The sequence below is a fragment of the Dama dama genome, chromosome 22, assembly GCF_033118175.1.
Source record: "Dama dama isolate Ldn47 chromosome 22, ASM3311817v1, whole genome shotgun sequence".
Taxonomy (NCBI): Eukaryota; Metazoa; Chordata; class Mammalia; order Artiodactyla; family Cervidae; genus Dama; species Dama dama.
In genome coordinates, this window is record NC_083702.1 from 10771982 (window position 1) to 10797868 (window position 25887).

Consider the following 25887-nt stretch of genomic DNA (forward strand, 5'->3'; position numbering starts at 1 on the left):
CGAGTGGTGAGCACCACTTCCTGCCTGATCTTCCTTTCCTTGGGATGTTTCATTCGATTTCTCTTGGGGCTTCCAAGGGATACAGAATAGAAACAAGGAAAGTGCACAGTCGCTGAGCTGTACGTTTCGTGAAGTCGGGACCTGCTGTGGGCCCGACCCTGGGGGTCTCATCACGAGTTTAATCAGGGTGGCTTATGATTTTTCCCCTAATCCTACTGGAGCTGCCAACTTTAGGGAAAGATGCATTAACTAGTCCTCTCTTTTGTAATAAATGGGCTTTGCTTCTCCCCACCTTTCATTTCATGAGGCGGCAGTTGGAACAGGACTCAAAAAATCCCAAGGGTGGAGATGGAGTGGACAGACAAGAGAACAGACTGTGGCCCCGCCTCTGGCTCTGCTCCCCCATCTCCAGCACATGCGCTCTCTACACTTCAGTTTCTTCATGCATAAAACAAGAGGAGCCCTTGAGATTGCTGGGGGTTAGAGATAAGGGGTATGTATACAGGAGACATTCTGCATAAAGCCTTCCAAATGCTGTTTCAGTTAGAGGAAACTGAGTTCTTCACCTCTTCTCTAGGACCAGCCCAAATGGCCCCTGACCCGGCGTGGCTCAGTCACATCCCTCCCCTCCATGCTCTGGGTGCGCTGGCCTCCCTCCTGCTCTTCACACATCCTTCCGGCATCCTCTGACCCCAGAACCTCAGGGGTGGCTATGGGCTGCACCCCGGTCTCCACAAGGCTGTTTCTGACTCCCCCCGCAACTTCTCCATCCCTGTTTTTTTCACGTCATAGCACCGAACTGCCTGCGGTGACCCCGCTGCTTTGTCTGTGTGTTTACAAGGGCAGAAACGCACCCCAGCTTCTCTTCAAGCCCTGACCACAGAGCCACTCCCTTTCCAGAGTCCTCCCAAAGCCCAGGTCTCAACTTCCTGCTTCCCAGACAGGAGGCTGTGTCCGGGGTGGGGCCAGCTGCATCTAGAATCTTAAATTCCGCCTAGGCCTCCACACAGGTGTGGCTGGCCTGCATCCTGACCTAGAGACAGTGACTCTGGTCTCCTCTGGGGACACAAAGCCACCATCTCCTCACGAGGGTCTGGAGGAGCTCAGTGTCCATGTGGGCTCATCACCCATGGTCACTGGTGTCAGGATCCAGGCTGGGTTAACATGCTTGGAGGGGGCAGCAGGAATAAAGAGACACAGCCAGGAGGAACATCTGTATTTAAAATTCCTCCCCTTCATTCTCTTCTTCAAATGAATCAGTCCCCACTTCCTCATAATCCTTCTCCAGGGCAGCCAGGTCCTCCCGGGCCTCAGAAAACTCGCCTTCTTCCATCCCCTCTCCGACATACCAGTGTACAAAGGCGCGCTTGGCGTACATGAGGTCGAACTTGTGGTCCAGGCGGGCCCAGGCCTCGGCGATGGCCGTGGTGTTGCTCAGCATGCACACGGCCCGCTGCACCTTGGCCAGGTCCCCCCCAGGGACCACCGTGGGGGGCTGGTAGTTGATGCCCACCTGGGAACAGAGGACCAAGACATGGTGGTCAGTGGCTAACTCAAGCTGGGGCACCCTGGTCATGCAGTGGGGGGGTGGATACGGGGCAGCAGGCCTGGATGTGAAGAGCGGGGATCAGGAGGTGAGGGGCGGGCAGGTAAAAGTACATGTGGAAGAGAAAGCAGAAGCAAGCGGGATTGGGTGGGGAAATTTGAGGGGAGAGGAAGAGCTGGCAGAAGTGCTCCCAGGAGACGTAAGCAGACAATGAGGGTCCAGAACAGAGGTCAGGCAGGGGGCGTGTGTAGTGCCCAGAGATGGAAGTTATTGTGAATTCACTCCTTCCAGGAGAATTTCAGGTTTTTCTCTTAGTTATGCTGCCAATAGATTTAGGGCAATTTCTCTGCCAACGGTGATTTTGGCGTGCATGAGTGCATGCTCAGTCCTGTCCAACTCTTTGCAACACCATGGACTGTAGCCTGGCAGGCTCCTCTGTCCATGGGATTCTCCAGGCAAGAATACTAGAGTGGGTAGCCATTTCCTCCTCCAGGGGATCTCCCTAACCCAGATATCGAACCTGGGTGTCCTGCATTGGCAGGCGGATTCTTTATCACTGAGCCACTTGGGAAGCCCCGCCAAGGGTGAAGGGTGGTGTTTAAAAGATCACAGAGATATTCTCAAGCAATAAATAAAGAGACACAAAAGCTTCTGAGGATGGTATCTGCGTCTACCAGGCCCTCTGCCTCTGGGGTGTGAGGCTTCTTGGAGGAAAAGCATGGAAATCTAAGAAAGTCAGTTAAGGACTTCCCTGGCGGTCCAGGGGTTAAGAATCCACCTGCCAATGCAGGGGACACGGGAAGATTCCACACACCTCGGGGCAACTGAGCCCATGCACCACAACTACTGAGGCTGAGCTACAGACCCCCTGCTCTGCAGCAGGAGAAGGCGCTGCAATGAGAAGCCCAAGCACCCCAATTAGAGAGTAGCCCCTGCTCACTGCAACTAGAGAAAAGCCCGAGGACAGCAACGAAGTCCCAGCACAGCCACAATTAATTAATTAAAAGAAAGAAAGTCAGTTAAAAAATCTTGCTGGACAAGTGGATTCCCCAAGTTCTAGCAGCATGGAGGGCCCGCCAAGCTGATCCAGCCCCTCTGAAGGTGGGCTACCATCCTGGAAATCTCCCTTCTCCCACACACATCCCAAACCAGGAACTCTGGGAACCACGAAGGGGCCTCAGGTGACCACTATGAGAATACTCACAGGACACTGAGAACCGGGAGCTGGTCCCCAAATGCCTCTCCTGCCTGGGCCACTGGGTCTTAACTGCCAATCTCTTAAACTCACAGCTTTAAAGTATAAATCCTCTTGAGAGGCAGAGGTGGGAGTGGCATCAGGCGACAGAGCCAAGGCGGGTAACCCAGAATGGTCTACCATTCCTCTTAGACGTCATAGGGGTGGAAGTGATGCTGAGACAGGGGCAGAGGATTAAAGAGGAGAGGGAGGCAGTCCCACATCACATGGCCACTGGACCAGTCATCTGTGCTCTCTCTTCAACAGCAGTATCCCTGGACCCTCGTCAGTGGGGACGAACATCCTGGGGAGTGTGCTACAGCGTGAAGTTCAACACCATCCACCCCCATGGCATGTGCTTTCCTGAGAAGCCGCTAAAGGGTCTAGCACTGCCTTATCCTTCTGGTCATAATCCCAAACTTCAGCTAAAAGTGGAGGGCTGAGGGACTTTCCTGGTCCAGTGGTTACGACTTCGCCTTCCAATGCAGGGGGCGCCAGTTTGATTCCTGGTTGGGGAGCTAAGATCACACATGGCTCGTGGTCAAAAAACCAGAAACATAAAACAGAAGCAGTATTGTAACAAATTCAATAAAGACTTTAAAAAATAAATAAAAGGATGAGAATATGGGGGCATCTCTTTTTTGTTAATTTCTTGATCACCCTTTTTTTGTCTATTTATTTTACTACTAGCTTGTTTTGTTGTTTCTGTTTGAAAGAGAAAATAACAACAACTTGGGGTAAGATCGTGAATGTTTTCACAAGAGTGACCAGAACTGCCATGTTAGGACAGATGTAGTCCAGAGGAGAGGATTCCGGTTGAGGGTGGGAGCAGAGCTGTGCAGAAACCACTCGCCCATCAGCAGCTCAGCCAAGAGCCCGGCACGTGGTTCCTTGTTTGCAAAAGTCCCACCAGGGAAAACTGAGACGACTAACTCATCTCTGTCTCCAGCAATTGGCACAACCTCTTCTGGTGTTCGGTAAACCTCTGAATTATTAAAGGCCTGCCTGAGGGGACTAGCTAACATGAACAGTGGCAGTTGCTCTGATGGTGACCTCTGATGAGAGACCCTGGGCAGAGGCAGTTGCCTGTCTAGCCAGGGCAACTCGAGGGGCGGCTCCCAAGAGCATCCTAGGTCCTGAGAGCCAGGATCTTCTATTCCCCCACTGACCCACAGACCACAGACCTACAGCCGGCTTCCAGCTCACTCCTGCTTAGTGAAAACGTCAGGGCTTCATAATGTAAGTGAATCACAGCCATATAATAACCATAAAATTTCTTATCCTTACTCTAAATTGATGAAAACATACAAGGTGAACAATTTTTCAAAACAAACTGGGGAGAGAGACACATCCTTTGTTAGAGGAGGGAACTGCACCTCTTCTCTGGCAACTTGAATAATCCGGTCACTGCATTCTCTGATCTATGGTCAGATCAGGGCTACCTCCACCCCCCTGCCCGGTTACCCCACTTGCACACACTGGCCTAGTTCTCTCCTGCCAGATCTCTGAGATGCTGGCAGACCATCCGGTGGGAGCGATGGGCCCTCCCCCTTTGCCATACTGTCCCTCCCCTCTTCAAGTAACCAACCCCCAACCCCCAGTTTCTCCAGGCCTAAAACAAGCGCCTGAACAAATGAGTGAATGAATGAAATTAGCATTACACTGGCCTATGCCCCTCTCTCTGTGTTGTCCCAAAGCTCCCATGGAACGAGTGTCAGCCCAGGACCCCAGTCTCCACCTCTTCCTCCCCATCCTCGGTCTCCCTCTGCTTCTCTAGCTGCCTGTCTCCATCACGTCCCCCGCTCTCACCTTGAAGCCCGTGGGACACCAGTCCACAAACTGGATTGTCCTCTTGGTCTTGATGGCGGCAATGGCGACGTTCACGTCCTTGGGCACCACGTCCCCCCGGTAGAGCATGCAGCAGGCCATGTACTTGCCGTGGCGAGGGTCGCACTTCACCATCTGGCTGTTGGGCTCAAAGCAGGAGCTGGTGATTTCAGCCACGGACAGCTGCTCGTGGTAGGCCTTCTCAGCTGAGATGATGGGCGCGTAGGTGACCAGCGGGAAGTGGATGCGGGGGTAGGGCACCAGGTTGGTCTGGAACTCGGTCAGGTCCACATTGAGGGCGCCGTCGAAGCGCAGGGAGGCTGTGATGGAGGACACAATCTGGCTGATGAGCCGGTTGAGGTTGGTGTACGTGGGCCGCTCGATGTCCAGGTTGCGCCGGCAGATATCATAGATGGCCTCGTTGTCCACCATGAAGGCGCAGTCCGAGTGCTCCAGGGTCGTGTGCGTGGTCAGGATGGAGTTGTAAGGCTCCACCACGGCTGTGGAGACCTGGGGGGCCGGGTAGATGGCAAACTCCAGCTTGGACTTCTTGCCGTAGTCCAGGGAGAGCCGCTCCATGAGCAGAGACGTGAAGCCGGAGCCGGTGCCGCCTCCGAAGCTGTGGAAGATGAGGAAGCCCTGCAGGCCCGAGCAGGCATCTGTCTGGGAGAGGAAGACACGGACAAAGCTCTGAGGACACCTTTGCGTGGGCACCGGCAGGTAGCCCTCGCTATTGGCCCGCTCCATCCCACAACATTTTCAAGTGGGTGAAATCAAACTGTCCTTGAAGAAGTCAGAAAACACAAAGGAGCTGCAGCACTCTTGGGAGGAACGGCCAAAATATGGGGCAGCAAACACGCACTCGCCTCCAGGTCCATGAAGCTTCCAGTCCAGTGGCCTGTTTGGACCAGGAATGAGGTTCCGAAACCATGGTGGTTGAAGGACTTTGCCCCGTGTGGACCCCAGCTCCTTGCCCATTTCCCTGGCCCTGTCATTTGATTCTGTGGAAACCGCAGGCTTATACAGCCCAGCCCAACCTTGCAAGGTGGCTCAGGGTACCAATTTCAGAAAGATAAATGGGTCAGAGACCCTGAGATCTAACATCAACTCTGCCATTTCCCAGCTGTAAATATTTGAGCAAGTTACTGAACCCTCCGGACTCACATTTCTTCTTAAAATGTGGACAATAAACACATTCCTCTCATAAATAAGGTTACTGTGATGGTTCAGTGAGAAGTCCTACTGTGCTCAGCAAGGACAGTGAGCCCTCACCAGAACTAAGAGAATTCGTAGGTCATGGAACTTCCCTGCTGGATGTGATCTATGACTGTGTTCAGTTGGATGTTCTGAACTTTGGGGATCACAGATGACTTTGGGACTGATGACCCCCACGAACCCTGCTCTAAACAGGAAAGGTGAACAAGCGAAAACTCGGCACCCTTAACTCCAAGTCAAGAGCCCCTGATCAAGCTCACCTCTCCACTGCACAGATTAGGAACGGGGCTCAAGTAGACAAGTGACTCCCTGAGCTTCCCAGTCAAACCAACCCAGTTCAGACCTTGACTCAGCCTCTTTCTAGCTGGGGGACCCAGATCAAGTCACTGAACCACTCTGGCCTTCTGTTCCCCCAACTGTAAAGTGCAGGCACGAGATCGTCTTTGTATCATTGTTTAGGGGATTAAACAAAGGAACGTGTGTGACATTTGTAATAGCATCTGTAAAGTGCTGAAATAGATCAACAGTCTTCCTCTCCTCCTCCAAGTTAAATGCTTTGTTAAGTGAAATAAATTCACCTTTTCAATCTGCTCAAAATAAAACAAAAAAAATGATTTGTTAACCTGTTGCTGCCATCCAGCAAAGAGTTCCACCTTCCTCACCCCTGGGATTTCTCCCCAGCACCACCGCAGAGCATCCGCACATGCTACCAGGCACCAGCCTGGAGGGCAGCCCCCGTGGCCCAGGCGGAGGAAGGGGCGCCAGCCCTACATATGCCTTTTATGAACACAAGCAGACATTCCCGTCTTAGGTGTTTATCCTGCAGCCGGGGGCCACGTCCTCCTGCTGGCCTGTCGACGTTGGCAGGCTCTCCAGCTCCCCACCCTTGCAAACACGTACCAGCTTGCGGATGCGGTCCAACACCAGGTCGATGCTCTCCTTGCCCACCGTGTAGTGGCCCCGGGCGTAGTTGTTAGCTGCATCCTCTTTTCCCGTGATCAGCTGCTCTGGATGGAAGAGGTGGCGGTAGGTTCCTGCCCGAACCTCATCTACCGAGAGAGGGCGACCATCAGTCTTACCATCTGGTTCCCAGAGGAGACGCCCCCCTTCCACGAGAACACATGACACCCTTATCTACCAAACTCCACTGAGATGGAACAGAAAACCCCAGAATACATCTGCGAGGCTAAGGGAATTTCAGGCTAACACAGGCTCCACTAGAGCAGACACCTGGGACTCAAGCAGCAGTGAGAAGCCAGCTGCTCTGCTGGCAGGACCTTAGGGAGCCTTGGGTTTGTTCACAAAACTGGGCAGATACCAAGGTTGACTGCCTCATCCCCCTGGACCCCCACGGCTTCCCTCCAGTTTTTCCTTCATGCTGCAAAATTTATCCCAGAATATAATCAACTTTACTCGCCTCTAGATACTTCAGGGACACAGGGAAAGATTCAGAATGACCTGCTCCCAGGCTCCCCAGGGATTGTCCCAGACCTAACCTCCACCTCCGGAGGCAACAATACACATCAGGCATTAGAGATATTTCAGAACGACTTTGAAGCAAAGCTGTGTTCTAGGTTCCAGAAGAGCCAGATCCCGAGAGTGGTTCCAGCGGCATGGGCTTTCTGCTCACCTCTTAGGTCCACCAAAGTGGACACACAGCAGACCAGGGTGCCTCAGGCCCCACCGCCATCCCCTCTCCTCTACAGTGCCCCTCTGCTCCTCCAGGGAAAGCACCCATCGGTACAGTGGCCCAGGAAGGTCATTTATCCTTTCTGTATTTGTACAAGTGTCCAAAAGGTGGAGGGCCTGGTGTCTGTGGCCCTAGAGACAGTGCTCAGGCCCTAGAGACATCCTGGGGTCTCATCCATCTTTGCTGGTGAGTAGGTTTTGAAGCTGAGGAAATGCTGATGAAGCATATGGACTGACCCGGGGGTGCTGGAGGTGGCAGCAGGGAGAACAAGAATCCTGCCCCAACACAAGTCAGTACTCCTGTTTCCCTAACATCCAGACAAGGTTCACTCTAACCTCCATCAACCTCGGGCTGTAAGAGAAAGTGCCTGCTGCTATTTCGTCTCATGTGTGAGAGGCTGCAAGGTAACACCAGACCCGCCAGGGCGGACTGCAATCACTGCAGAACTGGAAATATACACTTTGGGAAACTGACTATGTGAGGGCTTCTCATAATTTCTGAAATTACTGGTATTTTTGATCCTTAGTATTTAGTGCACAATCTTGGCAGTTTTGGTCTGCCTCAGCAGTTTTGGGGGGAGAGCACCAGGATGAAGCTTTAACGGAGGAGCAGAGACCTCTGATCCCCACTTGAGACCCCGAGACTAGGGAGGGTTCCAGGAACCAAGAGTCACATGGGGTGAGGGTGGGAGTCAGGAGGGTCACCATTCCACGTGGAGGTCAGCCTCCCCAGCCTCCCCAGACACCAAGGTGGACCGCAGCACCACGGTGGACTGAGGCAGACCATGGTGGACCCCGGCCTCTGCAGCCTGATGCTGCTCCTGGGCAGGACCTTGGCCCACACTCACCCACCACTGTGGGCTCCAGGTCGACCATGACGGCCCGGGGCACATGCTTCCCGTTGCCGGTCTCGCTGAAGAACGTGGTGAAGGAGTCATCATCGTGGACCTTGCTGGCCTGTGCGCCAAAGGTGCCATCGGCCTGGATGCCGTGCTCCAGGCAGAAGAGCTCCCAGCAGGCGTTGCCGATCTGGACCCCAGCCTGGCCCACGTGGACAGATATGCATTCCCGCTGCAGGCAGAGAGGAGGCCAGTCAGAACCCCAGCTGGCCACACTTGTGCCCAGACCCCCAGGCCCCGCCTCTGAGGACCTGTCCCTTCCTGGCACTAGGCAGGCAGGACACCCTGCCCCCGCCCAGCAGGCGGGCTCCTGGCCCCACTGCATCTGGATCAAGACTCGGGTTCCAGAGAAGAACCCCAGCTCCATGATTTGCTGTGAGGGTGGCTTTCCACAGTTAATCCTTTGTGTCAAGAAAAGGAAAGAGAGGGCCAGCCGCACAGATGAAACAGGATTAATTCCCAACCACGGACGGACTCCTGCACCAGTGAAGCCGGTCCAAGGAAGAACCAGTGAGAACAGCAGAATCCATCCTCGAATCCACCTCCATGTCCGGTGCACTGATCATGTTCCTCCCTCAGCCAGAGTCTCCCAGACGCTGTCTCACACACATACGCACACATGCTCACGCACACACTCCACATCTCCCCATCGCAGAGAAACACTCACGGGAGGACTGTATCTCAGAGTCTGTATCATGGGTGTCATTACTGTTTCATGTTCAAATGCAGGAACAAGAAAGGGTCAGTACAGGGGCTTCCCTGTGGGTCCCAGCAGTTAAGACGCTGCCCTCCCAAAGGAGGGGGCCTGGGTTCAATCCCTGGTCGGGGAACTAGATCCCACATGCTGCAACTCACACCTGGCACAGCCAAATAAATAAATATTTGAAATAAACATTTATTTTTAAAAAACAGGATCAGCACATCAGCAGGAAAGGGCTGGGAGGGGACAGGCAGGCCCTCTGTGGCCACCATAACCTACTCCCTCACCCAGCAGGCCAAGAGCCAAATAAAGCTGACCTTCAGAGGGTCCTTCTCCGTGTTAGTCTGGTGTGAAGCCACAATTACACAACTGGTTCTGGTACTAACAGCTTAGGATGGGGAGGGGTGCGTGTATCTGAATGTGTGAGGTGATATATGTGTGGGTGTATGTTTGTAAGAGTGTGATCGTGAGCGTGTTCGAGAGTGGCAGTGTGTATGTGTGTGAGACATGAGTGTGTGTGAGTGTGTTATGGTTCTGCTGGGGCGGTGTGCCCATCACCCCCCACGCCCCTCCTGGGAAGTACTGGCCCCACCAGGAGCCTCTGTGCCCGGGACAGAGCTGGGCCGGGAACCATGTGCCTGGTGTGTGGCCTTCTATTCTTATCCATGACCCGAGCTGGCATTTTCCAGCTCCAGGGAACCCAAACCCAGTGTTACAGCCTCCAGAGACCAGGGCTGGGTGAGGGCCATGGGACTCCTGGGACCCTGGGGCTCTCCTGGTGTGGGTGTAGGCTGGCCGGAGGCATCAGGACCCAGTGCCCTAACGCTGTTGCGCAGCGGGCACGCCGGCCTCTGTGCTGCTTGGCCTCTGGGCGTCACAGAGGCCTAGCCGGGAATACAACCGGCCATGTTTCCGTGAGCCTGGTGGCCAGGAAAGGACTTTACACACGAATCTTGCCTCTCAAGTTACGAGCTGTGCTGTGTGGGCTGGGCTGAGTTACATAACCTCCCGGCGTGTGAAAAGCACAAGTTACCATGATCATTTCTGCTATGGTCACCCTAGTCTTCAGCAGCATCATTACGCATTTTCATCCCTGTAGCCTTACTCTCCACCCGGAAAATGCACCCATGGGAAGCCAGAGACCTCAGCCTACTGCTCCTCTTATGATGAAACGGCTTCATCTTAGGGCTCGATTCAGGCGTGAGGAAGCAGGGTCCTTCCCCAAGAACCCCCGAATCCAGCAGCTACTGACTGGACCACACTTTCACAGGAAGCCATGGCCTTCTCGGGGACAACACGTGTGAGTGAGGGGACCTGGAGAGGCCTGGAAGGAGCTGGTCCCACTTGCTGTCCTGTGGCCCCGCCCCCAACCATCTCCAGGCACCCCTCCCCCACCCGCTGTGGGTGCTCTGGGCCTTTCTGGAAGGATGCGGGGGTGTTTCAGGAAGATCAAAAGTGAGAGGAGAAGACAGAAGGATCTGAGGTCCTGAAGACCACCAACGTGGGGACACGGATGTTTTCACATCTCTTTAACCTCATGCGAGTCAATATGCCAGTCTCCATAGCAGAAATCAGCCTCACAAACGAGCACACGGCCCTTAGGAGGAGGGAGCTGGCTTCCCTGTTAAACTAATTCACAAGAGTAACTAGAGGCATAAGACAGACTCAGAAATAACATGGGTCAGAAAGAGGAACAGCAGTAGTCAACCAAAATAGGATGGACACGCAAAAATCCACAAATCCTTCGTGTTGTTAAGGAAAAAAACCCACAGGAGAGAAATGCATCTACCTATCCAAACAGCCCTTTTGACTAGGGAGAGCGCTTCTTTTAACAGAAGACTGTGAGCTAGTCAGGGTGGAAGGAATAATATACTAAGGACCCGATAGTTTCTAAATATATATATTGATTTGGACAAGGACTGAAGGAGAACTAGATATTCACAGAGTGCCAAAGAATCACTGTTACTTACAGGTCACAAGGGGAAGTTAACTTCAATGGTTACCGGCCTCTGACCCTGGGATGGATTGTAATCTCTGACCCTGGGATGGATCGTAACCCCACGGCAGCAAGAAAACCCGATGTAATGCAGTAGGACACACACACCTCCCAGGAAAGCTTCTTGTCAGCCTTAACAAATATTGTATATTAACACACACATATGGAATATAGAAAAATGGTACAGATGAACCTGTTTGCAGGGCAGGAATAGAGACCCAGATGAAGAGAATGGACTTGTAGACAAAAACGGGGAGTGGGAGGAAGGGACAAATGGAGAGAGTAGCACTGACACATATACACCACCCTGGGTAAAACAGGTAGCTAATGGGAAGCTGCTGCACCAGACGGGGAGCTCCGCTGGGTGCTCTGTGACGACCCAGGGGCTGGGATGGGGGCTGGGTTGGGAGGGAGGCTCAAGAAGGAGGGGACAGATGTGTACACGCAGCTGGCTCATTCTGTTGTACAGCAGAAACTAACAACATTGTAAAGCAATTACACTCCAATACAAAAATAAAACTTTTTAAAAACTTAAATACTCAGCCTTAATGTATTAAACCCTTTATAGGTAGCTGCCACTTTATAGAAAACACAGGGGTCCAGGGATAAGAGACACTACAAGCATGACTCCACAAGCCGGTAAGTTCTACAGAGCAACTGACCCGCTCGTCTCAACTCATGAAAATCAAAGGTGAGGGAGGAACTGACCCACATCGAGTGGAACTTAAGAAATATAACATACACATGGAGTGTGTGAATGTTAACTGAATTCTGGTTTGAACAAATCAAAATATTTGAGGGGATAGATAAACTGATTAATGTTGTTAAGCATGATAATGAAAGTGTAGTTAAGTATCAAAAAGCTCTTATTTTTAGAGTCACTTCTGAAGCATTTAGGGTAAAACGTCATGACATCTACATTTGAGTTTACTTCAAGCACAGCAGATAAAGTAAACATGGCAGAAAAAGAGTAATTATTAAATCTAGATGACAGATATGTGGGTGGTGATACACTGCCATACTCTTCTAAAGTTTTGACAGTTCTCATACTGAAAACACAAACATTTAAGAAAGGAAACAGTGAGATCCAGGTGAGGAGCCATCGACAAGGGCTCATCAACATAACAGCCCATCGACAAGGGCCAGGCCTGTCCTGTCCCTGTCCACTTAGTCATTCATTCAGCTGACAATTTCCAAGAGCCCAGTTTGTTGGGCAAACAAGAACTGTAAAGTTACACAAGGGAGAATTCCTTGGCGGTCCAGTGGTTAGGACTCAGGTGTTGTCACTGCTGGGGACAAGGGTCCAATTACCGGTTGGGGAACTGAGATCCTGCAAACCACGCAGCACAGCCAAAATAAATAAATAAAATAAAGTTACACAAGGAAATCACCAGTGAAATGAAGTTAGGGGAGGCCCCCAGTGCTAACATCTGTGCCCCGTTTGCACCTGCCCTGAGGGGACAAGGATCCCATCTGCTCCTCCAGCCACTCTTACTTGTCACCACCCCTCATTCCTGCCTGGAGGTTCTACACAGAAAAGCCAGGAGCATGTCCAGTGCTGACGGCCTTGGGGGCGGGCTCTCAGGCCCAAGACAGGTAACGGGGGAGTTTTTTGAGCTCAGAGCCTTCAGAAGCTCGAGCCAGGCCAGCCTCACAGGTCATCAATTACGATTTCCACCTCTTGTTTTACAGATGAAGAGGCTGAGGCTCAGACAGGTAAAGGACAGATTGGAAACTTCACAGCTCTGTAAGGAAAGAGCCTGGGCCGAAATCCAGACTCTCTGACCTCTGCAGAGTCCTCTCCTGGACGCCACCCTGGACCCTTGCCTGGTTCTCACTCTGAGCCCCCAGGGCCCAGGGGCCACGCCCCCTCACGCCATCATCAGCCCCCCCACACCCTCACCAGCCCTCTAGGCCTACATCGCCCCCCATGCCCACAGTGGTCCACCACGCCCACAGCAGCCCCCACGCCCACCGCGGCCCAAGCCTGACAGCTGGAGCCCAGGAAAGCTTGTACAACAACACTCCAGACCAGAAAAAGTTCCATTGCAGAGAGAACAGAAGAGAACGGCTCAGTGTGGGCGCCTCAGAAACAGGCCACGCTTCCTGGAAGAACCAAGACTGTGCTCTGGGCCTGGTGTTGGGGGGGTGGGGAGAGGGGTGTGGGGCAGAGGCCGGTGTGTCCTGCAGGGATGCAGGGGGCAGCTGGTGTGTGCTGGGGAGGGTGCTGGTGTGTGTTGGGGGCGGGAATGGGGGCTGGTGTGTGTTGAGGCATGGGGACGGGCCTGGTGTGTACTGAAGGAGAAGTGGGTGGTGAGGGGTGGGGCAGGGCTGGTGTGTGTTGAGGGGGAGGTGGGTGTGCTGACCGGGCAGACAGTATTTACATCAAGTGTTTGCTCCAGACTCACGGTTGGTTCAGAGATTTCCTCTCTGGCCGGCAGAGCTCAAGCTTTCTCTCTCACACCGTTCCTCCCCCAGTTCTATTCTGACTCTGGACTCGAAGGGCTGACGCCAGCTCTCTGCTCTTGGGACCCTGTGAGATGAAAGGGGTCCCCTCTTGGCCTGACAACCCAGGGGGTGAAGGTGAGGGAGATGGAGGGACTTAACACAGGAGCTCCCTTCCACAAGCAAAGTATGACACCCCTACTCAGACCTAGTGCTGGGTGACTACAGTAGTGACCTGCTCTACCCGCTCCTGCGGCAGATCTACATCCATGTGTGCAAGAGGGCATCGAGAGGGGCTGGGCCATCTCCTACTCAACCCTCAGTGTGCTTACTGATCGCCCTCTCCGGTTGGAGGTCTGGAAGCCCCCACACCAGCACAGGCCACCTCCCCTTCAGCACTACATCGCACGGTCCTAGCTAACGGTTCACTGTTCGACTTTCCCGGTAGACAGCAAGGAGCCCCTGTTTTCTTGCCAGATTCCCAGCATCGAGTAAAGGGCTTGAAGAAGCAAGTGCTCAATAAATTCAGGGGTGATTGGAATGAAAACCCTGCTGGGGGGCTGCACTCTGCTTAACAAGGAGCGGGTGGCCAGGGCCTGCATGGCAGTGGACGCTAAGGGAAGAAAAAACAGCTTCCAGCTTGGTTTCCTGGGGGAGGACTATCTGCGACTGTGTGGAGAATTCAGATGGGTTGGTAGGATCTAGGGCGTTTCAGCTGGATTTGGAGCAGAAGAATTTAGAGCAGGTCCCATGGACTGTTTAGGCTGTCCAAAGTGTAGGCTGGTGGAGGCTGTCTGCCCATGACTGTTATCCATGGAGAGGGTGCCCAGTTCTGCAGAACAGTAGGAAAAATGTGCTCCAGACCTTGACAGTGCTGTTATAACTCCACTGCCAGAAATCTCTCCTTGTGTCAACCTTATACACAACCAAATACTATTTCTATTTTAATATTAATCATTTCCTTTTCATTTGTTCTCAGAGAACTCAGACCCGCTAATTGCAGTCCTCTGCAGAAGGAGGCTCTGGAGCTTTAAAAATGGTTTTGAAGTATCACAAGCCAGTAAAACTGGCATATTATCTTGGAAGGGAACTGACACAGGCCAGCAGTGACGGCCAGTGAAAACCCGGGACCAGGCCACACACCCCGACCACCTGTGTGTCAAGCCACACAGTTGCCTTCAGGAAGCTTACTACTAGGCCCAAGTACTTCCAGTTGTCAGGCTGGGATGATGAATCATGCCAGGATCCAGGTCAGAGACGACGGGTGAAAAGTAGAGCCAGGGTTCCCAAGGGATGATTAAAGCAAGAACAACATGATTCCTGGGAGGCTGCATTATGTCTGCTCAAAATCTTTCAATAAGATCATATTTGGATTCAGAGAACAGACAGCAAGCTGGCGACAGCAGGAACAGAGTCGACCTCAGTTAACATCAGGTGAGGTCTCAGATGGCAGGCACCGCAGCCGGGCAGAAACAGGGTACCACAGGAGGCCTGGGGAGCAGCCGGGCTGGTCGCAGACTCCCGGACCCTTTAGACACTATGAGGCCAAAGGCCCTTGAGCTTCAGCTGACACTCAGGTCGGGAGCAGGAGAGAACAAGCAAGCTTTAATCAGCCACACATGGTGCCCACTGTCCTCCCGGGCTCTTCTACACGCAGCTCATCACAGAGAAATTCTAACAGGAAGATGCCAGCGGGGGACGTAGGCCTCAAAGACCACAAAGAGCACTGTAGGTCCCTGGTGGCCAAAGGGAAGGAGCAGTGGTCCACCCCATCCCAGGGCGCCACGTCCTCCCACCCACCCCATCACTAGCCCTGTACGCGTGAGCTCTTTCCTCCTCAAAAATTATTTTAACTTTCCCTCTTCCTTTCAAGCTCCCTGAGACGCCCCTCGGAGAGGACGGAGCATCACCCTTGGGCTCTGCGTGGGCCCAACCGAAGCCTGGATGCTTCCTATGGACACACTGCCTGGGGGCTGGGGGCTCCACCGCTGCCCAGAGGACATGCCCAGGGACCTCAGGGGACCCTTACTTAGTGATGGCAAGGGAGAACAGCGCAGTGGCTGCAGACCCCGGAGGTGCCGAGTTGGAAGATGTGCCTGGGCTATGCAGCGCTCAGCCACACCACCTGCACAGGGGGTTCTGCAGAGGTCTGCAGACGCAGAAGCAGTGTCCATCTCACCCCCAGAACACTCTGCCCTCTAGACTCCCAGCTCTGCAGGAAGACAGGCTCTTTGTTGCCATCTGATGTCAGTTCCCCCCTAGAACGCACGGGCAAGCTGCTACCCAGGAGGAGAGCAGTCAGCAGGCTGTGCCCTCACCCTCTGTGAGCCACAGACACTTTCTCTGAGGCCTGGAGTCACTGACGCCGAGACAGGTGTCACAGCCTCGGCTCCCAGGAGAACTGCTTACCAGCGGGACCCTGGGAGCAGACTGGGACGCTCAGTTACAGGGTTAGTTATAAAATCCTCGCTTAGAACCTAAGAAATGCCGAGCCCATCCTCGACATGGGCAGCCGTCCCAGCCCTCCAGAGGGGAGTCCAGACACTGGGGAAGGAAAGTCCTTTCTGCACGGGTGGGACTTTGGGGCCGGATGTGTACGTGTGTCATCCTAGGGTTTTAGGAACAAGTCAAGGGGATTTTAAAAAGAGGTTCTGAAACTGGGTCATTTGTAGTGATGTGGATGAACTTACAGTCTGTCATAGAGTGAAATAAGTCAGGAAAACAAATATCGTATGTTAATGCATACATATGGAATCTAGAAAAATGGCACAGGTGAACCTATTTGCAGGGTAAGGATAGAGATGCAGACACAGAGAACAGACATGTGGGCATGGGGGTGGGGGGAGGATGGGACAAATTGAGAGAGCAGCACTGACGTATGTGCACCACCGGGTGTAAAGCGGATAGCTAGTGGGAGGCAGCTGCATAACACAGGGAGCTCAGCTCTGTGAGGACCTAGAGGGTGGGACGGAAGACGGGTGGGAGGGAGGCTCACGAGGGAGGAGATATATGCATGCATAGAGCTGATTCATGTTGTTGTACAGCTGAGACTAACACAACATTGACAAGCAATTACACTCCAAAAAAAAAAAAAGAGGTTCTGTGAGTGTGAAATAGTCAACCAAAAAAACATCTTCCCATCAAGACAGTGCTGCCCATGTATATAAATGTCCCAAATAGAACGTGTTATATAAAATTCAGTGTTTCAAAACAAAGAGTCTCTTTCCAAAATATTCAGCCATAGATTTTCAGTTAAATATCTTTCAGATTCTTCGGCACATTTAAAACAAGGCTTTTGCTTTACATTTTTTGATTTACTATCTATTTTCAGAAACCTGCCTATTGAGGGCACATTGAAGTTTGTTCGGAGAGCTGGATTTGGGTCCTGGGATCCCCTCTAAAACTCACTGCGGCTCTGAGGTCAGAATTAGAACATGTAAGAGGCAGCACTCTGAAAATTACATAGCACTAGCTATGTGCTGGATATTATAAATATTAAATATCAGATCTTGAGTAAGCTGCCTGGGATGTGGTTCAGAATAACAGGGAGGGACAGAAGGGGGAGCGAATGAAGTAAGATTAAGTAGATAATTGTTGAAACTGATTGAGGCATACATAGGTGTTCATTATAACGCTCTCATTTTACATGTGCTTGGATTTCTCTGCAATGAAGAGGTTAAAATAGTAAAGCTAGGTGGAGCTTTGAAAATTTGAACCATAACCCCTCTTCATTTTGGAGATGAGAAAAACTACTTCAGAGAGGTTAAGTGACTTGAAATCACACAGCTAGCTGCAAAGCCAGGAGCCAAAAACTCCAGAAACTCCTGGCTCTGGGCTCCCTCTGTGACCCCTGGCCGCAGGCAGACGTGGCCTCCTCTGGCCACTATCCCAATATTCCCTAGGAGCCTGCTCTGGGGAGCAGGCCTGGAGCTAGAATCGGCAGAGCTGGGGCCAGAGCCAGGGGCCCTGGGCACTTTCCAGAATCAGGAGGAGGGAGGTTCTCACCTGTCCTACTGGCCACTGACACGGGAGGAAGAGTGCCAGGACAGCCTGACCTTGGCCTGCCAGTCAAGCTGACGTTGCCCCCTCCCCCATCCAGTCTTGCCACCCTCCCCGAGCCCCAGACAGGGGGGCCTCTAGTCCCCAGATTTCTGGGTTCTCTGTGTTTTGAGACGTTGGGGTGAAGTGGACTGGCAGCAAATTTTACCCACCCCAGGGCTCAGGGGGCAAGGGGAGGGCCTCCAGATGGTGGGACTGCGGCGCTGGGAGAGCACCTCTCCAGCAAGTAAGATCCCCGTCCCAGGGGAGAGGGAGACAGACAGATGGGACGGGCACCGCGGCCAGGGTCTGAAACCCTGTGTGCCAAAGTTCTCTGGCTTTGACCCGCTTGAAAAACTGGGGAGCTGGAAGCAGGTGCCAGGGCCTGGAAAGCTGAGGTGGAGGTGGAAGTGTCCCAGACCCAAGCCAGATGGCCCTGGGTGGGAAAGGAGAAGGAAGCCCCCAGCGTCGGGTGTGTGGCCCTAAGTCCCCTGACCTTTGGTGCTCTAACACACTTCGTTAGTGGGACCTGACCCAGTGCCCGGCCCAGCCCCCACCCCCGAGTCGGGAATCCCCGGACTGCCTGCCTACCCTCCCACCTCGCCGGCCGGTTTCCCCCACTCAGGTCCCTGAGTTGCCCCACGGTGATGTCTCGGAACCTAACCTCTTCTGCGCCGGCGGCTCCTGGCCCCCTTCCCCTCACCTGGGTGCACAAATCTCCCTTCAGGCGCAACTCGCCTCAGTCTCTACTTTCTCTCTAGGAAAAGGCCACCGGCACCAGGTGGGTGTCCCCCGCCCCCCGCCCCGCGCGAGGGTATGAACCCCTCGACCTTGAATTGACACCCCTAGGAGACTTCGAGCTCCGGGGATCCAAAGCGCGAGCTGTCAGCCGCGGAGGAGAGGGTCTCTGGGGTGGGCGCCCCCACTGTCGTCCCTCCCCATCCCCGCCCACCCCGCTCCCCCGCGCCCCCCGCGCCCCGGCCCCGCAGGCTCACCATCGCGGCCGCTCCAGTAGCCCGTTTGCTCCCGGCTGGGCCTGCCCACCCCAACTGCTCCAGATACAGCCGCCTCCGCTGTTGTGACACCGGGAGGGAGGGGGCCGGGGACAGACATGCTGGGCCAGCAGCTGCCCTGCAGCATCACAGAGCCGGGAGGGAGGGACGGGACAGGTCACAATCGCTCCGCCCCACCAGCCCGCCCGCGGCTCCGTCTCTGCCCGGGGAGCAGCGCGCGCGGGTGGGGTGGGGGGCCGGTTCCTGCACTGTGCTCTGCACGATCATACTTTGTGACCCCAGCCGCCCAGGAAGGAAATGCAAAGTGCTGTTTGAATGTGTTCAGGCTCCCAAACTTTGATCCTCTTCCTGCGGCAGGGAAGGCAGCCGACACCCTCAACCCGGAGGGGCGGCAGGGTGGGGGCAGGGCTCTCGGTGGGAGGGACAGGCTCCAAGCTCAGCTCTGGGGCTGCTCATCACCTCGGCTCTGGAGCCCTTGCACGTGCCCCCAGGCTGGCCTGGCTGTTGGGGGATTCACTGAGATAAAGGTGAGAACCCCCGCCCCCGCCCCCCACCCCGGCCCAGGAGGTACTTCTCAGTGCGTCCTCTGTTCCCGCTTCTACTCCTCTGTTCCTGGACATCACCCCTCCACCATTATTTTCAAGTCTCTTTCTCCATCCATTTATCATCTCTCCCTCTTCCTACTTTAAAGCCCAGGATGTGCAGAACAACCTCAGGATTTCGGCTGCCTCTTGGCTCAGGAATAAGACCTTCTCTGGGGGCTGCAAGTGATGTGTAAGGGTTAAGGGCCTTTCCCCACTCCACTGGGTTGGGGGTGGTGCAGTGGGGACAATGGGTCTGGCCCTCTCTTCACGCTTCAGATTTTGGCCATGCAATTGATTACACTTCCCTCGTTTCCCCCCCTCCCCTCCCCAGTTTAGCTGTAAGCATTGCAAACTTCCCACCAGAGTCCAAACTGAGCTGAGACAGTAAGGCACTCCTGTCTCTTCTCCCGCTCTCTTCAGGCCCTGCCTACCAAACCCCGAGTCACTCCAGGCAAATCCACAGCTTTTCTGCAAGGTGCCACCGCACAGAGCTGCTCTGGCAGGACGTGATGACTCGCCAAGTGTCTCAGTGCACAGATCCACCTTCCCTTCCTGACTGTCTTATCTCCAGCTGGTGGAGAGTGAGAACACTATTTTGTAGCTATTTGTTCTGCTGAGCGTCCATTCTTATGTTGTCCGACCTGTACTGTAAGTTTCTAGAGGACAGAGGATGGGACATGTGTCTTATTGAATATTTATTTGGCTGGACCGGGTCTTAGTTGTGACATGTGGATCCAGTTCCCTGACCAGGGATCAAACCTGGGCCCTGAGCATTGGGAGCTCGGAGTGTTAGCCACTGGACCACCAGGGAAGTCCTCTGGGGCACATGTCTTAATCATCTTTGTATTTTAGAGCATCTCAGACACAATGCTTTACACACTGACACATGCAGTGCTTAATAAATTATGAATTGAATTGTCTATAAAGATCTTAAAAATTGAGAATCATAATTAAACTAACTGCCAAGCACATGGTATGTGCTCAATAAAGGATGATAACTATCATTAACTATGTATTTATTTCTCTTTGAAACTCCCATAGCATACACTGATCACTTTATCACTTCCATGACATTTACTACTCTTCTCTTTGGAATCTTTTTTTCTTTTTAATATTTATTTATTTGGATCTTCATTACAGCATGTGGGATCTAGTTCCTTGACTAGGGATTAAACCTAGGCCCCCTTGCATTGATAGCATAGTGTTTTAGCCACTGGACCACCAGGGAAGGTCCCTACTTTGGATTCTTGGTATATGCATATGTGCATGTGTTTATTTCTACAAAACTGGATGGAATGCTTGGGTGTTATTCATCTTGGTGCTCTCTCTCTCTCTCTCTCAAAAGTAGCTAGTCAAGTGCATCAAAGATGCACAATAAACATTGCTGAGTAAATTGATTTTTTGAGTTCTCTTTGAAATTACCAAATATGTTCTGAACAGGTTCTTAATGTCCTGGGGGTAAAAATGATAATGAAAATACTGGTGATTATGATGGCATTCAGCAGCCTTCATCATGATGATTCCTTGACCCTTATCATCTTTCACCTTTATGAGGTTAAGGGTTGGCAGGAGCCATGTCTACGCTGTAAATGCTGAACATGGCATCTTTTGGTTCCAGGGAGATAAAAAGAAGGGTAGCTGGCATACACTGAACTGTATCCCCTCTCCCTCACAATTGATTTGTTGAAGCCTTAACTCTCAATGTGATTCTATTTGGAGATGGGTCCTTGGGGCCTTTAGGGAGGTAATTAAGGTTAAATGAAATCATAAGACTGGTGCCCTGATCCAGTAGGATTTATGTCCTTGTAAGAGGAAGAGACACCAGGAGTGTATGCACAGAGGGAGGCCGTCCAAGAAGGTGGCCATTGGTAAGCCAGGAGCAGAGGCCTCACCAGAAATGGACTATGAGTTTGGACTTCCAGTCTTCAGAACTGTGAGATAATTAATTTCTGTTGTTTAAGCCACCTAGTGTGTGGCATCTTCGAAGACTAACATAGTAGCCTGAGTCTTAAAAGTAAAAAACATAAAATTCTTTTTGGTTTTTAAGTCCTCTTTCACAATTATTTGGTCTGGGGCAACCTGGATCCCACCTCCATTCTATGTCTTTCTCCCTGAGTAGAAGTTTGGAATGAAAGCAGGAGATGTAAAAAAATAAAAAAATAAAAAGAAAGCAGGAGATGTGTTTTCAGTCCCTGTGATGGTTAAGTTTATGTGTCAACTTGACTGAGCCATGGGACACCCAGACATTCAGTCAGACATTATTCTGGGTGTGTTTGTGAAGGTGTTTCTGAATGAGATGAACATCTGAATCGGTAGACTGGGTAAAGCAGATTGTCCTCCCCATTGGATGAGGTAGGCCTCATCCAATAAGCTGAAGATTTGAATTAAATGAAAGGGCTGAGTAAGAGGGACCAGCTGCCTGCCTGGCTGCTTAGTTGAGACCCTGGACTTCTCCTGCCTTGATCTAGAGCTCACACCAGCAGCTCTCCTGGATCCAACTTGAAGACTATGTCTTAGGCTCCATGATCATGCAAGCCAGCTTCCTATTTTCTCTCTCTCTGTGTATGTGTGTCTCCTATGGGTTCTATTTCTCTGGAGAACCCTAATACAGTCCTCCTTTTTGCAGGTGGAAAAACAAGTCAGATACAGGCTGTTTACAGAGAAGAGCAACATTGCTCTTGACAGTTTGGAACTTCCCTGCTCCTTGTAGAGATTTTAAAATATCAGCCTCAAAAGCAGGTGATTTGGACCCAACTAGGATCCAGCATTTCATTCTTGTAAAAAGAGCGAAGTAGGGACTTCCCTGATTGCTCAGTGATTAAGAATCTCCCTTCCAATGCAGAGGACGTCGGTTTGATCCATGGTTGGGGAACTAAGATCCCACATGCCACGGGGCTTAGAACTAAACCCCGTACGCCACAACTAGAGAGAAGTCTGCGTGCCACAATGAAAGATCTCACGTGTGACAACTAGGACCCGATGCAGACAAGAATAAATAAATGGTAAAAAAGAAAAGATGGAGTTTACTTTGCCAAGGGGAGACAGGAGCCTGGAGGAAGACCTGGTACCTTCCAGGCACCCACACTGCTAGGGGAAGCTTGAGATTCCAGGAGGAAACTATTTTATAATAGGATTATCTAGATTTAGGCACTTGCCACGTGGATTTAACTCTGGTAATGGGTGATTGCCTGCCTTAAGACCACTTGCATCTGAATGCTGGGCTCCCTGCTTGTGTCCCAGCCCTGCAGGTGCTGAAAGGGTGGGGGCGCTGATGGCCACAGAATCGCAGGTGCACTGGTTCCCCTCCGAGGTCTGACTGCTGCACAAAGGTGGAACCACACAGCCCGGGCAGCCCTGCTCCCAGGCGCGTCCCCTCCTAAACACACCAAGGAGGAGGGTCTGGGTGGCCTTGTTTTAAGCAGGGGACAGCAGCGTTTTCCTGACGGACAGTTCTGATTCCTCCCCTGTTCCCTGCCTGCCAGCTGGCTGACGTCAGAAGTGGGAGCTTTCAACGCATCCACTCCCATGGTGTGGCCTTTGATCCTGGCTAAGCTCAGCTTCCTGGGTGGGAGCCGGGGCTGGGGGCAGCCATCTAGGCCCTCACCTGCCAGTCACAGGAAAATGAGATGGAGGGGACAGGAGGCAGTGGGCAACTTAGAGCTGGGGGTCCAGGACTGACAGGTGACATGCAGAGAACCCTGAGCTCAGGGAAGAAAAACTCGCCTCCTTCACAAACAGGGGCAAGCTGGTCAGAGGCCAGTGAAGCCCTGCCCTCACCCACACCTGAGGCTCGTTACTGACCCGGTGACCACCTGCCAGCCCCATTAAAAGCACCAAACGAGCAGCACCACAGGGAAGATACGGCGGTCAGGTCAGTATCTCCCCTCAGGCCTTGGTGTTCTGTGTACAGTTGACTCTTCACTTTCAGAAGGACTGCTGGGTTCTCTTTTCCAGAAATTTCACAGAATGCTATGGGTATCACAGAGATCCAGGCTTTCTTGACCATACCCTGGTGGTGTGTTAAAAGAGCTGGAAAACAGCTCTCACCATTGACATCATAAATCCCCTTTAGAAAACTATCCTGGGAAAAATAACCATGTTGTTTCATGGCCTTTGCACATACAGTCTGCTCAGAGCTGTTGTTTACACTAGCAAAAAGTTGGAAAGAACCAGAAGGCCCAGCACACCAGTAGGAAGGATTATATGGCTGCTAAGATGGAGAACTTGGAACCTCAACCGTCACCTCATTTGGAATAAGGGTCTTTGCAGGTGTGATTAAGATCTCAAGATGAGAGCACCTGGATTAGGGTGCTTCCTAAATCCAGCAACATTAAGTGAGACAGAAAAGGATAAGACAGAAACACAGAGAATGCGGTAAGGCAGGGGTGGGGGACATTCGGCCACAAGCCCAGGGCCACCAGGAACCCCCAGAGGCTAGAGGACACAGGAAGATCCTCCCTGGGGCCTCTGGAGAGAGATGCCTTGACGGTGGACTTCCAGCCTCCAGAGCTATGTGAGAGTAAGCTTCTATGGTCTGAAGCCCCCCGGTTTCTGGTCATTTGCTTCAGCAACCCCAGGAAACAAATGTGTATAGTAGAGAAGCAGTAATGCTGAAAACTGAATAGATAATATTAATAACATAGAAAGTACTAGATACATGTTTATGACAATACGCACGTGTATGGAAGAGAAGGGAGAGATGGTTTCTTTTACGCATTTTTTTTTTTTAGTAAGGTTGTTTGAATGAACACATTTCATGTCTTACAAATATAGTAAGTAATGTGGCCAGTTCACAACCCTGAAAATACAAGTCTGGTCACCCCGTGTGGCAGGACAGCCACCCCAGGACCAAGCTGTTTTAAACTCTGGTCAAGTGGACCTTGGAGTCTTGACCCCAGCAGTACCACCTCACAGATCCATCATTAAAATCTGAGTGTCCACCCACACCTGCTTCCCTGTCTGAGACAGTAACTCCCTCTCAGGCCACAAAACCCTGTCTTTGTCTTTACCAAATACTCTCACACAAACCCCATCACCTCCCCACTCTCCAGCCCCGCCTTCCACAAGCCCGAAGAAAAAGGTGAGGCAAACAGCATGTCATTTCTTGACCTAGTCCTGATTAAACCGCCCTGAGAAAGTGTTAACTTGAATTTGCCTATGTAACAAGACACAGGTCCCTCAGGGACCATTAATCTTACTTAATCCAACTAAATGTGCCTATATGCAAAGTTCGTGTCTATTTAACCTATTTCACGCACCTATTTCAAATATTTTAAATGGATTTTATCAAAAAGACTTAACCATCCTATTTTTACAATGATAAATATTTTGTAGCATTTTATATACTCCATTCCCTGTATCACTTAACACCTTCCAGTCTTTTTAGTAGACTTTTGCTCACCTGACACAAAAGTATCATAAAAAAAATAAGGCAGAAAAATGTTATCCCCATCTTTAAGGTAAGAAAATAGAGACCTATACCCCTTATATGTGGAACCTAAGAAGCAATGACGCAAATAAACTTACTTACAAAACAGGAAGAGACTTAGAAAACAAACTTATGTTTGCTGAGGGGGAGGGGACAGTTTGGAATTTTGGGGAGGTCATCTACACACTGCTGTATTTAAGATGGATAACCAACAAAGGCTTACTGTATAGCACATGGAACTCTGCTCAATGTTACATGCCAGCCTGGATGGGAGGGGGTTTGGGGGAGAACAGATACATATATATGTATGGCTGAATCTGTTCACTCTTCACCTTAAAGTTTCACAACATTGTTAATCAGCTATACCCCAAAACAAAATGTTTTTGGCATTTAAAAAAAAAAAGAGAGACCTAAAGATTAAACGACTTTTGCAAAGTTACAGAGCAATTCAGCAGCAGAGCCAGCATCTCTTTATAGGGAGAGATTGCTTAGCTTTTCTGCCATCAATCAATGTTGATGCTACTGTTAACGTGACTTCTCTCGAAAAGAAAAGAAAAGAAATCCTTTTCTCTAAAGGATTTCTGCAAAAATTCTTTGGTTTTTCAACCAAGGCTCCAAATATTAACTGATGCTTGTCAGTCCCCATCTCAGATGGTAGAAAAGGTGACAAGGGTATGTGAAAAGTTTCAGGGTGCTTGAAAAAGAGGAGCTGGGCAACAGTGTGAAATGAGAGCTGGGGTCAGTATTAAAATTAGAAGTGGGTCATAAAACCCAGCCTGCCAGGTCACCTGGGGAGGGACAGCGGCTCTAGTGGCCTCCACCCCTTTTCTACCTCAGCCCTTCTGCCAGCCTACCCACCCGCCCACTGGCTGCAAGTCCCTTCTGCCAGCCTGCAGCTCAGCCAGCTAATACTCTCCTGAACAAACCCTGTCTGCAGCTGTTTTTTCACAGGTTCTCAAGTACTGGGGTTACCAAGAGGGCTGGATGTTTGAAAGATAAAACGGAAAGAAAACCCACCAACATTACAGTGGTTATCTCAGAGGCATGGGATCACAAGTCCCAAATTTGCTTTTATACAAATTTTTAAATTTCTAAAATATATATTCATTGCTTTAAAAAAATTTTTTTTAAATCTGTTTTTATCAAGAGGCCTGGAGGCTGGCCAAAAATACTTGGATCCCACTTTAACCCCGGAGGAATGGGGCACATAGAGGTTTCAGCAGGGCCCTGTGTTCACGGCTTTTTTTGAGTAGTTGATTTACCATGTTGTGTT

The 25887-nt window shown here is 51.6% G+C and overlaps 1 protein-coding gene across 1 annotated transcript; it reads right to left on the reverse strand.

Moving 5' to 3' along the window:
* Positions 1-1219: 1219 nt before the first annotated feature.
* Positions 1220-18720, reverse strand: TUBA8 (tubulin alpha 8). The gene is made up of 5 exons (XM_061124050.1): positions 18585-18720; positions 8360-8582; positions 6723-6871; positions 4590-5270; positions 1220-1513 (listed from the first exon to the last, which is right to left on the reverse strand). The coding sequence occupies exons 1-5, from the start codon at positions 18585-18587 to the stop codon at positions 1220-1222; spliced, it is 1350 nt and encodes a 449-aa protein (XP_060980033.1). The 5' UTR covers positions 18588-18720.
* Positions 18721-25887: the final 7167 nt, after the last annotated feature.